Source organism: Phyllostomus discolor, chromosome 5 (assembly GCF_004126475.2).
Source record: "Phyllostomus discolor isolate MPI-MPIP mPhyDis1 chromosome 5, mPhyDis1.pri.v3, whole genome shotgun sequence".
Taxonomy (NCBI): Eukaryota; Metazoa; Chordata; class Mammalia; order Chiroptera; family Phyllostomidae; genus Phyllostomus; species Phyllostomus discolor.
This window is the reverse complement of record NC_040907.2, coordinates 146,540,080-146,554,849: the sequence shown is the minus strand read 5'-3', so window position 1 is coordinate 146,554,849 and position 14,770 is coordinate 146,540,080. Positions and strand designations below refer to the sequence as shown.

General features: G+C 39.1%; 1 protein-coding gene across 9 annotated transcripts in view; it reads left to right on the top strand.

Moving 5' to 3' along the window:
• Positions 1-14,770, top strand: part of CPEB3 (cytoplasmic polyadenylation element binding protein 3) — a 180,634-nt gene that overhangs the window by 18,596 nt on the left and 147,268 nt on the right. For 2 of the 9 annotated variants that reach the window (XM_036026996.1, XM_036026995.1), the window contains exons 1-2: positions 6,312-6,560; positions 6,773-7,788. In XM_036026996.1, coding sequence (XP_035882889.1) covers positions 6,784-7,788 — 1,005 coding nt within the window. In that variant the 5' untranslated portion in view covers positions 6,312-6,560; positions 6,773-6,783. Of the gene's footprint in view, positions 1-3,448; positions 3,920-6,309; positions 7,789-14,770 lie in introns of those variants that run through there. The other 7 variants (XM_036026994.1, XM_028512301.2, XM_028512303.2 and 4 more) reach the window with 6 other exon arrangements.

The following is a 14,770-nucleotide window of genomic DNA, read 5'->3' as shown; positions in this document are numbered from 1 at the left end:
GTAAACACACCTGTGTAACAGCATCCAGTTTGAGAAACAGAGTATATCACTATATCACCAGCATCACTGCAGTCCCTTTTTATGTTCCCTGCCAATCATTATTTTTCTACAAAGGTAACCACTGTGGTGACTTCTAAAGCTGGTAAATTAGTTTTATTAGAACTTTATGTAAATTGAATCTTATAGTACATATTCTTCTGTGTTTGGCTTCTTTCACTCTGCTTTGTAGTCATGCAATGCCTTCATGTTCTATAGAGTTCGAGTCTATTCATTATTTTTGCCTTATGATATTCCATTATATAAATATATCACAAATGTATTTATGCATTCTATTATAGATGGGTATTTGGGTTATTTTCAGGTTTGGGCTATTATGAATAATGAGCTTTGAACATGTCTTTTGGTGACTATGCTTGCATTTCTATTGGGGATAGGTGTGGGTCTAGATGTGGAATTACTGGGTCATGAGGTATGTGAATGTTGGCTTTAGATCTTGCAGTATAGTTTTGTGTGGTTATACTAAATTATGCTTCTACCAGCAGAGTTTGAGAATGAGTTGCTCCCACATCCTTGTTAATGTGTGGTGTTGTCTGCCTTTTCCAATTTTAGCCATTCTGGTTTTATTTTGTACTTCTTTGATGATTAATTAGGTAAATACTTTTTATATGCTCTTTGGCTCTTTGGATATCTTTCATTGAGGTCTCCATTTTTTTAAGGATGTCTACTGTTATTTGTAAGAGTCCTTTATATATTCTGATTACAAGTCTTTTGTTGAAAAAAAAATATATATATTGCATATATTTCTCCCATTCTGTGAATTTTCACTCCAATTCTGGCTTTTGGTAAATAATTGTTTTTAATTTGGTTTACTTTTCCTTTATGGTTATGGTTATTGCTTTTGTGACCTGTTAAAGAAATTAATGCCTGTTCTAATGTCATGAAAACATTCTTCTATGTTTTTTAAAATTGATTTTTTAGACAGAGAGAGGAAAAGGGAGAAAGAGAGAAACATTAATTCATTGTTCCATGAATTTATGCGTTCCTTGGTTGATTCTTGTATGTGCCCTGACCAGGGATTGAACCCACAACCTTGGTGTATGGGGATGACACTCTCACCAACTGAGCTACCCATCCAGGGCTCTCCTATGTCCTTTTAAAGGCTTTGTTGTTTACCTTTTATATTTAGACTTACAGTCTAAATCAATCAGTCTAAATTGATTTCTGTGTATCATCTGGCAAGGGTGAAGGTCTCTGTTTTGCCATTAAGTTGACTGCAATATCCTTTACTGAAAAGACCATTCTTCTACTATTGCAGTGCTGCTGTTTTCATAAATCTGGTGACCACATATATGTGGATGTTTCTGGACTTTCTTTTTGTTCCATTTGTCTATTTTCTTATTCTTGTGCCAATAGCTACACAGTTTAATTACTGTAGCTTTATGATAGATCTTGATATCTGGTAGTGTAAAGTCTTGTAGATTTATTTATTTTTTGCCACCTAGATTGCTTTGGCATTCTTGGCCCTTTGCATATAAATGTACTTTTAATTCAACAAATGTTTGTTGTATATCTATTTCTTATGTGCTAGGCATAGTGATAGATGTTGGGAATGTAGCTGTCAACAGGATAGCCTGGTCCTTTCCTTATAGTTGGGAAAGTCACTCACATGGAGTGAGATGAGAAGAGGGCCCAGGTAGAGTCCTGAAGAACTCACTATTTAAAGTCGGTTAGCAAAGAAGACTGAGAGACAGAGATACCCCAAATGTAAGAAAATCAAGAAAGAACAACATGAAGGAAGTCAAGGGAAGAAGGTATACCCAGAAAAGTATGCTCAGTTATGTCAAGGCCACTACAAAGTCAAGCAAGACAAAGCCTGACTAAACATCTGTTGGACTTAGCTCTTTGTGGCTACTGTGAACTTAATGATACAGTTTCTGTGGATGGGTTGGTTGTTATCTTTATTAGATTGTAAATTCTTAGATGGGAACAAAGTTCTCTTTTTAATTAGTGTCTAGTGAATGTTATTTCATGGTGATAATCAAATGATCTTCACACTGCTGAACATCATAAGGGCCAAGATGTTCTATTTATACCAACCCCCTTCATATTTATTCTTGCAGCTGATGAAAAAGTAATTACACCTCTAAATGGAGAATAATTTAATACCTACTCAAACCTTGACTTTTTAGATAATCAAAAACTATATATATTTTTCTTTTCTTTATTTTTAAAAGATGTTCTGTATTTATGTTAGAGATGGGGGCTGGAGGGAGAGAAGGAGAGAAACATCAAGGTACATTGATTGGTTGCTTCTCACACACCCCTAACCAGGGATCTGGCCTGCAACTCTGGCATGTGCTATGACTTGGAATTGAACCAGTGACCTCTTGGTTTTTGGAACAACATGCAAACCACTGGGCCACACCATTCAGGGCTTATATTTCTTTAAAAATTAAAAAAAATACATTTATTGATTTTGAGAGGGATGGAGGGAGAGGGGAAGAGAGAGAGATGTGAGAGCAAAACATCGATCTGTTACCTCTCATAAGTGCTCCAAACAAGGATTAAACCCACAACCTAGGTATGTGCTCTGATCAGGAATCAAGCTCCCAACATTTCAATGCATGGCATGATGCTCCAATGAATCAAGCCACACTAGACAGCACCTAAAAACTATATTTCATCCAGTCATTCACTTAGCCATTAAGCAAGCATGTATGGAGCAACCACGAACTACCCAGAACTTACAAGCATTGTGCTAGAGATATAAGTAGAGAAGGAAAGGAAGGAAACCTAGAAAGATGTATTTGACCCATGTATATTTCAGTGAGCTAACCCTACAATCTGTTTTTGTATTTTTCCATAACTATTCAAAGGGGGGTATATGCTTAAGGTCTGTGGCCTGAAGACAGAATTTCAGAAAGTGCTTCCTTTCTGGTTAAATAAAAAACAGGATTTTAGTAGAGATGTTCTCGGTCCTTTTGTGTGTGTGTGGGTGGGGGGGGGGGGAGCTCGTATAATTTATTGTTTCCTTGGTCTTTATACTTGGCATTTATGTTTGAGTAATTTTTGTTTTAGAGCTGAGTGCTCATTTTAGGGAAGGAAGAGTAAAAATTAGTTTATTTTCTAATATAATAAAATTGCATTAAGTGTGGGCAGTGCTAATTTTTTATTGTCATTCAACAAGGGTTAGGAGTCAAAGTTTATTTTTCTCCATTGTACAAAGTATTAGTAGAGTTGCACTTAGGGTCAAATGGATTAATAAATGCCCAGGTAAACTAATTTGTGACTGAAAATTACTTTGACCTGAACTCCAAGGTTAATATCACTTTTAATATGAAGATATTTTTCATTCTATAATATTCAAAATGTTGATTTTACATGTAGTCAGACTTTAAGTATTTATCTTTGCCGATTAGTCCCCCTCTTTTTCTTATTCCTTCTCACCCCAATCTCTTGCCGGGTCTGGTTCCTATTGCTGGCTATCCAGTCATTACCATTCTAATACCATTTAAGGTAGCTCTGCTGGGTTTATTTATTTTGAGCCCTACAATGCAGTTTCTCCTTTAACCTGGCTTTTTAAATCAACTTGATAAACCATTTTATTTTTCCTCTTTTTTGTTTCAACTACTCGTGATTTTGGATTGGTTAGGAAGATATGATGTGAACCGGGTACAACCTCTTCCCCTTGGAATCAGTATTTACGAGGTTTCTTCCTTTGCTGGCTGAGCGTGCTTAAGTCAGGCAGAGTACCTTGTGAAGGACTTCAGCCCCCACAGTTCCCTGTTTGCGCATGCCCTCTCGTCTTACAGTTGTCAAAGTGCTTTTGCCAGAGCGGTCACATAATCAACCTGAAAGAAGAAAATAAATACTGTACACTTTTAAATTTTATCGATCCTTAAAAACTGGACACTCAAAGGTAACTGCTACTAAGAATTTGTTACTTGAGATTGGGTGATTGCATGTGAAGGAAGATCTATTGTGTGTGTGGTGGGGGGAGGGGAAGGAGATATCTATTTCTCTGACTTTGCTATAAATAAGAAAAAAGAAAACAAACAAACAACAAAAACCCCAACCCAAGCAAACAAACTATACAAACAGTCACTGAAAGATGGTGCATATTAACTTTATAAATATTATCTTAATCTATTGCTTATCTTTTGTTTAAAGGGTCTTATTTATTAAAGATGGGTCTTGACCTTGACAAAGTGAATTTATGCCGAAAGTGAAATTTAGGTCTTTAAGGAGTGTTGAGAAAAATGGATGTTCATGGTATGATAAAAATTTTAAAATTCAATAAATATATTAATATCAATTACAGCCTTTATAAAATATTCTGAGCCCAGCTTACTTTTTGGCTTTTTGCTATGGTACAGCATTATTTTCTTCCATCAGGAGTGTGTAGTTTACACTGAAGGCATTAACAAAAAGCATTTATACAAGCATGGGAAAAGCTGAATTGATATTGAAATTAGAATCAAATGCATATTTCAGCCATGATGATATGGCTATTGTAAAGCTAATTCTAGCCCCCTGGAAGCATCTGAAATCTCAGATTATAATGGTTACTGCAGCACTGCTTAAACCAAGTATAAAAATGTCTTTCTATCACCATTTCCTTTGGTAGCAATAGAACTTTGTGTTGTGAATCCCAGCTTCACTTGCATCTCTGTGCCTTTTTCAATACTGATCAAAGCATTGTTTTAGACCAAGAGAACTGAGGAACATAAAATCTTAAGTAGATTTTATTGGGAGTAGGAGGCAATTTATGATGTATGTCATATTGGGTTGTTTTTTTTCGGGGGGAGGAGATAGGGAAGAAAGGAGTAGAAGAGAGAGGAAGGTAGCTGTGGAGCATTTCTTTGAATCCACTATTTTGTCTATGTATGAAACTTTAAAATGAAGGATTAACCATTTTTTCTTTTCAAATTACAGTTGATGTACAATATATTAGTTTCAACTGTATGACCCCATGATTAAATGCAATCATTTAAAAGATAACCTTTAATAAAATAGGACTACTTTCAATCCTATTTCTTAGTCTGACATAATTTGGCTTAATAGTTAACAGCGCTAGCACGACCATCTTTCAATACATTTATTTTACAACAGTCGTTATTATGAGGATATCCAAAGACAGACCTTCTGAGGGTATTTGAATGCCCTTTCACAGGTGTCCTGAGAAAGATGCTTCTCTGCATCTGAGTTAGGTAACTGCATTAACTATATTAATAAGTTTGTTACAATTATACTGAATCATCATCTAAAAGTATATGGTTGGTCATATGCTTCTTTAACATTTCAAAGTATTTGTTTTCAGGGGGGTCTCAGCACTGTAACATTAATATATTTAATACAAGTAACATGTTCTAAGGGACAATGATAACTATGTGTATGGAAATCTGGTATTGAGTGATTACTATTTTCATCTCTGAATGAGAAAACAGGCAGTAGGCAGAGGTGAATATAGTCCTTCTATGCGAAATGGAAAATACCATACACTCCTTATATGGCTAAACGAAGCAGTGATGGCAATGTACTATAATTACAATGTATGAGAATTTGGGACTTTGTACTCTGCTATTTTTAACACTTTTGCTAGCATATGGTAATTCAGGGTCTTCAAACCATGATCTTTCACTGCTAATACTAGTGATAAGAGAGCATTCTAAATTTGCCTAAGTCTTGTGACCAAGGCAGCAGCAGGAGGATTTAAAATTGAAAATCTGGCAACTCCAGAATTATCTTGACTTTCTACTTAAATTTCAAAAGGATTTCTTTTACTTTTTTCCCCACATTTCTAAAGAAGGATTGTTTAAAAGCCCCGCCCCATCTCACACTCAGCGTCTGTCAGTCTCTCTCCCTCTCTCTTTCTTCCTCTTTCTCTTCCTCTCTCTCTGACCTCAAATCCAGCCAGAACATTTCTCCAGTCTGCAGAGAAATTCTCAGGCTCCTGTTGGGACCTGAACCACCGAGATGCCAAAAATTTGTGTGGCAGAACTGGAGACAGAAAAACCCCAATCCTTAGAGAGTAACAGGCAGCAAGCACTTCCAAACGTTTCAGTCGATTTTTACCTCCATAAAAACAGTGGTTTTTTTTTTTCCTGTCTCCTAACAAAATGGAGTAGCTGCAGCTACTGGGAGGCCAGAGAATGATTGTGCAGCTGAGTCCTCCTACTAACAAATGTCAAGGATTTCCTCCCTCGTGGTTCGCTGCTGCTAAATGAAACAATTATCAACGCTAGAAGGCAGTTTGCTAATCAGGAGGGATAAGACTGCTGTTTCTTTAAAGTGCCAGAACTGAGCAGGGGGGGAAGAAAGGGTCGTGTGCGGTGTCTTTTTAACCTTGCTGAAGGACGCAGCAGTATTTATTGACGTATGCAAATAACGAGGGGAGGGTGGTGCTTGGGAAAAAAACAGGAACCAGAATCAGTTTCTCATTGCAGGGTGAACGCTCTTAGTTCCGGTGAAGGGAAAAGAGACGTGGCGAAATTGCTGTCTTTCTGTCTTATAAGCACATCTCTCACTAATACAGGAAAGGAACCAAGACATCAGAAAGGGTGAAGACGCTCTCACAGTATTTTTAGAGACCTTGCGCGAGCCCTCCCACCCCAGCCCGACCTGTTCTTCTAAATGGGAGATTATGGATTTGCATTGCAATTGGCTAGTAGCGGAGGCACTGGATTTTCGCAAGTAAAACACCCACCCGCTTCAGCGAGGGGCATTAACGATCACATTGACAATAACGCGTCTCTCTTTTTTCCCGTTTCAGCTGCGCAAACCATGCAGGATGATTTACTGATGGACAAAAGCAAAACCCAGCCCCAGCCCCAGCAGCAGCAGCAGCGGCAGCAGCAGCAGCAGCCCCAGTCCGAGCCCAGCGCAGCCGAAACCCCGTCCACGCCCCTCTCCTCAGAGACCCCCAAGCCGGAGGACAGCAGCGCCGTGCCGGCCCTTAGCCCTGCCGCGGCCCCTCCGGCCCCTAACGGCCCCGACAAGATGCAGATGGAATCGCCGCTCCTGCCGGGCTTGAGTTTCCACCAGCCCCCTCAGCAGCAGCCACCACCACAGGATCCCGGGGCACCGGGCGCGTCGCTGTCGCCGTCCTTCGGCAGCACCTGGTCCACTGGCACCACGAATGCAGTGGAGGACAGCTTCTTCCAGGGGATCACCCCAGTCAATGGGACCATGCTCTTCCAGAACTTCCCGCACCACGTCAACCCAGTCTTTGGAGGCACCTTCTCCCCGCAAATTGGCCTGGCGCAGACCCAGCACCACCAGCAGCCGCCTCCGCCTGCGCCGCAACCCGCTCAGCCCGCGCAGCCCCAGCAGGCGCAGCCTCCGCAGCAGCGTCGCTCGCCAGCCAGCCCCAGCCAGGCGCCCTATGCGCAGAGGAGCGCCCCCGCGGCTTACGGCCACCAGCCCATCATGACCAGCAAGCCGTCCTCGTCCTCGGCTGTAGCAGCAGCTGCGGCCGCCGCTGCTGCCTCGTCTGCCTCCTCCAGCTGGAACACGCACCAGAGCGTGAATGCCGCCTGGAGCGCGCCTTCCAACCCGTGGGGCGGCCTGCAAGCGGGCCGGGACCCTCGCCGGGCAGTCGGCGTGGGTGTGGGCGTGGGCGTCGGGGTACCTTCACCGCTCAACCCTATTTCGCCACTCAAAAAGCCGTTCTCCAGTAATGTGATCGCGCCGCCCAAGTTCCCTCGCGCAGCCCCGCTCACCTCCAAGTCCTGGATGGAGGATAACGCATTCCGGACCGATAATGGTAACAATCTGTTGCCATTTCAGGTAATGCTCCAATGCATCTGCACACGCCTTCCTCCTACCCTGCTTCCTTTGTCCCTTCTTCCCAGCCTTTTAATCGTCTACTGATTATTTTGTTCTTCAAAAAGGACGATGTCCAGTGCCCCTGCCCCCTTCCAAAGCCTCCAGTTTACTGGGGCTATTCCACTCCCGTGCACCTTGGTGGGTGAACATTGTGACTGCTCAAAGATGCGTGTTTATGCACCCTGACAAGGTAGAAAAGGGTCTTTTCTCTTTTGCTTTTTCCTTCACCATGCTTTTGTTTCTTATTTTTACCTTTTTTGACAAGGAAAACTGTAAGGTGTGTCGAGGTGCCTGCATCGTCCCAGGATGAGTACAAGGAGATTCTTGTCATTCTAAGTAGCTACACATTTCAGGTTATGCAATCCCGAGCTCAGGGTGCCTGCAGGAAACCATCCACTTTAAGCCACCCTGGTCCTACTCTTGAAGAGGTTAACAGCCCCTGAGTGGTGCTCTTTCAGACAGTTGCATATGCTCAATTAAACTAATGTGAACACAAGTGTTTATCTCTTGCTAAGGTTCTGGCATCATTAATAGCAATCAGCATATTGCTCCTGCTGGGAAAATTATGAGTGAGGTTCCGATAGCTACCAGAACTCTATCCGGGAACGAGATGGAAGAGTGGAAATTCTAGGGGTAACTCTTCCTATGTTACCTAGAAGAAAGACTTAGAAATTTTTTTTCCAGAAGAAAGAGACAATAGGACATGACCTTCAGAGCCATATTGCAATGGAGTCTATTTGCTAGCTAGCACTGAAATATTTAAAGCTGCAGTGTCCTTCAGTTGGGTTATTTAAGAAGACAATGCAGATCAATTACACCATTTGAAACTGGGCAAAGTGAAAGTCTTGCAACTTTAATGAAAAATGAGCTTTGCGTTTTGGTGTTAAATGCCAATGAAAAACCCAGGAAGTGCCCCAGACAAAAAGGTTGAATGGAGTGTCCTTATTCTGTTCTTGCTGTCTGAACCACCACATCGGTTGGCAGTGTCCTGAACATCATCTTTTCTCAGGCATTTATCCTTCACTTATAAACTGATTTGGCCATAACCTTCTAGGCTTAGTTAAAAAAGAAAAGAAGAAAGAAAAGAGAGGAGAGCTCGGATGAGACTCAATTTGAGTGGTCAAGGAAATGAAACAAATCCTTTGAACATTGCCGAAAAATGCCAGAATCATCATTTGACAAAGGTAGTTTAAACCATCAGATGCAGTTGGAGCCTTCCTTTTATTGCCGTTTACGTGTCAGATGTGATGTTTGGGTGGTTCCCATTGCTGAAGGAGGAGATAAGGTTATTGAGAAGCACATGATTCTCTAGGCTAGAGCAAGGATTTTTAACCTTGACAGTTCATGTGGGTCCACGAAACTCATACATTGTGTGTATGAAAGTTTTTAATGAGAGAGGATTTTAAGTTTATATAGGCTCCTTCAGGAAGATTTTAATAGTAAGGTTTATTTTTGCCATTCTGAAGTTTGTGAGGTTTTTTTTTAAATGAAGAGGCACTGAAAGATGAGATCAGTTTGGTACATAAGGGAAGAATACACTTTCTGGAATTTCTCTATGCACTTATTTTTTGGAGGAGGGAGGTCATATGAGGAGGCTGCATTTGGTAGGAGAGCTCCTCTTTTTCTAAAAGCTGTCCACTTTTTCATAATATTCTTTTTATAATAGGCCCTCTTTTTATTTTGATGCTCCCAACCCAAGTCAAGTCTTAGAGATAAGGGAGATTTAAGTGAGAGCTGATGATGTAGACATCAGTTATCTTTTTATAGGAGTTGAATTGGAATACAACTGGCTTTTGATTAATTATTTCTGAAAATGGGGTCTGAGGAGAGATTAAATCCATAAAAGTTACCACCAAACAGATATTGACAAGTAGAGTGTTGTTTCTTAGCAGGCCATTTACCAGCAATGCTAATGAGAGCCAGACAGATGGAATTGAGTTTGGTCTCATGTCTTTTCATTCCCATGGTACCATGGAATAGCAAAGATGACCAAAAGATTTGTAGAAGAGATTTTATTTAAAATTGATCTTTATATATTTGACCACAGAAAGAATTACATGGACTTTATGTCTCACTTTGCTTTCTTAAAATGGAGCTTCTGGGTTTTAAACCAATATTAGAACCGGAGTAGGAGTAATATCCACTGGAATAGATGTATTTTGGCTTGGAATTATTATCAGACTTGATTTGTCTTGATAACTATATCAAGTATGTTTGAAAAACAGACCACCTTGAGTCTTGTGTAGAGACTTTCACATATATGTGCATTTGTTTAAATCATTTTTCTACAAAAGTGAGAAAATGTCTTAAGTAGTTTTGATGACTTTTTAAAAAATTGGTTTATTTTGACAAATAAGATTTTTCTTTAAAATGAAGAGTTTATTTCATAGAATACCACATTTATTTTTTATTTTACAGACTCTTTGAGCTAAAAGGGGCTTTCAACAGTGATCTACTATAATGTATCTTAATATTTTTAAAAAATTCATGCCACCCCTACCCCTCATTCCCCAATGCTGCTACACTTCCTTTTGCCAAAGAATAGATTTTTTTGGAGCTTTTACTTCTGTGGTTTATATTGTAAAAGCAATAACTGTATTCAAGTGTGGTTTTTCAAACTACACATGCTTCCTTACCCCCTTCTCTTAATCCTAACAAAGTAGCAAAGTTGATTGGTTCCCTGGGTTTTGGTGGCTGTTTCTCTAGGGATTACCTGTATCTAAAAGCCCCTTCCTTCCTTCCTTCCCTCCCTCCTTCCTTCTACTTTTTTATTGAATTTATTGGGGTAACAATGGTTAATAAAATTATATAGGTTTCAGGTGTACAGCTCTATAATACACCATCTGTATATTGTATTGTCTGTTCACCACCTCAAGTCAAGCCACTTCATTTCTATAAATAAGGAAACAGATCCTGAGAGGTAGAATGACATAACTCAAGTGCTAGAGCTTTGGCTAATTTTGTTGATGTATCTTCTTAACTTCTCTGTTGCAGTAGTGCTGTTCGGTACAATTCATTTTAAGTCAGGTTCTTTTTCGATTCCATTTAAAGAGACTTAGTTATGGAACTTTCTAGTGAGGTTCTCTACCTGGTCGATACCTCTTAGTGATGATGTACCTCCCACCAACAGAGCTCAGGAACACTGAGGTGCCCCACCAAGGGAATTGTATAGTGCGTCATTCCACATTTATATAAGACAGAGAAACTCAGGCATGTAAAAGAACTAGAGCAGAGATGCTTTCTGTATGTAATAAGTTGGGTTAAGTACCAGTGTTATCCAGACAGGTTTAGAAGGGATTTTTAAGAGCACCTATTCCAGCAGTATGCTCGTATTCCAGAGGAGGAAATGAAGCCCCAGTATGGGAAATGACTTGCCCAAGTTCAGGTGAATGCTGTCAGAAGCAGACTTCAGAAGGCAGATTGCCTGGGCTTCGTAATCTTGAGCAAATTATGTGTAATTGTTGACCTTCAGTTTTGTCTTCTGTAAAGTGGGAATAGTAATTCTTTGCTTCATATGCATTCAAATGAAAAACTGCATATAAAGGGCTTAGCACAGCGCTTGGCCTGTAATAAAGTACCATAGAAATGTTGGGTTATGATTATTGTTATTGTCATGGTGACTCGGGGCTCTGTAGGATATTATCATGGTATGGATTACCATTTTTTTCCTACAGTGAAATCTGAATAACCCCAAATTTCTGTCATGTCATTTAGTCTCTTTTATTTTTTCTGTCTGAAGGTATATCCTCTGGTTACTATAACAATGTGATAAGACACCATTTACATATGGGCCAGGCCTGGGCCTGTACTAAGCACTTGACATACAGTTTTTTGTTGGAACTTCTTTGAGGTAGAGGACTATTATTCTCATTATACTGGCAGCCAATAACTGGCAGAGCTGGGATCTGAACCTAGGCAGTCTGCCTCCAGAGCCAGGGGAGGCATATAATATCTTGGGTATGATAATCTCTTAGACTTCAGTTAACTGCCCATTTTAGAAGCAGGAGACTCAGCTGAACCTGTATTTGACCTTATGATATACCCTAGCAGTTGTGTCATAAAAAATTTTGTATTTATAGAAATGGAGGGAGAAAAATATAGTGCCCTTACATATACCACTACTTGGATTCAACAGTAGTGAATATTTTTCTCTATTTACTTACTTAGTTAATTCATATATTTTTGAATACTTTTGGAAAAAAATTTCAAATTATGTTCTGTGTTTGCATCTCTGCCTTTTCCCACACCTCAAATAGAAAGTAACTATATAGATTTTATATTTTCTGGCATAAGTCTAGTTAAATATAATTTAGTGTTAATTTTGTTGGGATTATTCAAAACAGGAAGAAATTCCTTATACGATGAATTCATGGGATTATAAATTATTTTTAAATATGCCTATTTATAACAAAGTTGGTGGAAACATTAATATTTTTCAACTTGCCCATGTTCCCTTTTTAAAAATATCTTTTCTGGAAATAATAGAAATGATCTAACTTATGCTTGATTTGATTAAGGGTTGTATGACCTAGATATAAAACTAGAGACTGTTCTGTAGTTGGTTTCTTAACTACAGTTTTAATGCAAAGCCACCAAAGTCCACCAGCCCTACAAACTGTTTCAGAACATATTATTGCATATTTAATATGAATGTCAGCAAAGTCACATTATCTATATTCTATTGGGGGGGAAAAGGTTGGTTTGGAAATACTAGAAAGTTTTTTATGTATGCTACTGAAAACATTAATAATATAAACTGTATATTTCAAAATTACATGTTGAAAATTAGTTAACTTTAAACTTTTTATGACCTTGCAGTAATTTGACACAAAAGTGCTCTCTCAGAAATGTAATGTTTTTAGATATTTTCTAAGACAATTTTCTACTTAAATAGCTTTCTCCATTGATCGGTCCATTTTTCTGTCTTTCAAGGCGTAATACTTTTCCATTTGGAACTTGTCACTGCTCAGGTGGGTTTTTTGTAGTGTTTTGATTTGGTAGTGTCAGAAAGATAAGTATAGCCACAGCTTTGTTTGCCACAGTATGGTCAGTTTGACCAAGCCATATGCATTTTACAGAGGAAGGAGATGGAGTGAACATAGAGTAGTGGACAGCACATGACTCTTGGAGTGAGGAAGACACTGGTTGAATTCTTAAGCTCTGTCACTGGTGATTGGGGTCAAGTCATTTACCCAATGGTCCTTTTTTTCAGTCTGTAAAAATGGAGAGAGAGCTTATCCTGCTGGGTTTGTGAGAGAATGTATATAAAGTGTTCAGAAAAATTAGTTACTGTTATGGCTCTTAGATGCTTGCTTAACTACTGGTAATTAAAATTGTCCCTCTGTATCCATGGGGGATTGGTTCGAAGACCCCCTGTGGATACCAAAATCTGAAGATGCTCAAGTCTTTTATGTAAAATGGTGTAGAACAAAGCATACAGTTGGCCCTCTACATCCACTGATTCCAAAATGGAGATAGAAAATACCATTTTCAATCCTTGGTTCAATCTGCAGATACAAAACCTGTGGATACAGAGGGCCAACCGTATAGTCAGTTAGAGATTAAGGGAGGAAATGTTGTTGATAATAGTTTGGAGTTAAACACTAGTTCATGACATCTGGAAGTGAAGAGGTGCTAGAAAGATGTGTCCAGCAGGGATGGAAGAGCAATGAAAGGCTTTGTGTGTTATGGTAACTGTCCTCCTAGAAAGCCATTCTGACACTCTGAGGGTTAACTGGGAGTACAGGCTTATGTCATAAGGATGGTGTACATATGTAACTACCTGCTTCTGCTTATGGCTGACTCACCAATGCAAGTTTAAGAATTTCCCTTGCTCTGTGAATATTTCTATTAGTGGTGGGAGAAATGCTTCAACTCTTCATTTCTTGCATGCTGCAAGTGGTGATTTTGGCAGTTGTGAATCTACAATGTCTGTAATTTGAAGCTGCTTATTATCATTATCACTTCCCTGAGGACCATGCCTGGCTGTCCGTAGGGGCCAGTATGGTTGTCAGAAGTAGAATTCAGTATAGGGCTCCAAGTTAGGATCTTCAGAGCTGAGGAACATAGCCACAGCTTCAAAGGGGCTTTCCCCAGGAGATTTCTGTGCTTGCAGTAGCCAGCCTCACAAGGAATTTTCCACAGCTCGTCCTTTTATCTTATAGATAGCTTGTTCTGTGGGGTTCTGCTTCAGTTCTCTTATGTTGAGTTTTCATGTCCTTTAGTATTCTTTGCAGGTGCTGAGTATGTAAACTTCTTGATGTGAAATTTTTCTAATATTTGTATTTTGACTTAAGATGGGAAAGTACTATTGAATTAAAATAATACAATAAATTAGCATCTTAGAATCAAGCCTACTTTCCAGAATCACCGTTATATAATTCTCAGAAATAATAATATATGATATAATTTCTTGTTGGCAGACTTTAGAGGAGAGAATTAGAAATGGGGACCAAACAGCTTTTATATCATTTGAAGTGGTCATAGAATTTATGTACACTCTGAAGAGAAGGAAACATCGTGTACTGATTTTGTATGCATAAGACTTTTGTACGGCCAAATATCTTCATTCCTCAAGCATTCAAACTTATTTCAAAGTCAAGATCAAGTACAAGAGAAAAAAGGTAACTGCCTATCTTTAGTAACGCACTGCAACTAAATTAAATGGCCAGTGCTACCAAATAAACCAGTACATAGAAGTTCTTGAGCACCTGATGCTTAGTAGGTGCTCATTCAATGCATGAATAAACATTTAAACACAAGTTTCTATAGCTTTGTCTTTTCTACAATATACTATATTTAACATTTTTGAGACAGATTCTTCATTATAGTGTTTCTCTACAAGATGTACATAGAATATGGAAACATGAATATATATAACGTCATAGAGAACATCTTCAGTTTGTAAAAATAGGAAATATTATCTGTATTTCCAGGCTTTATA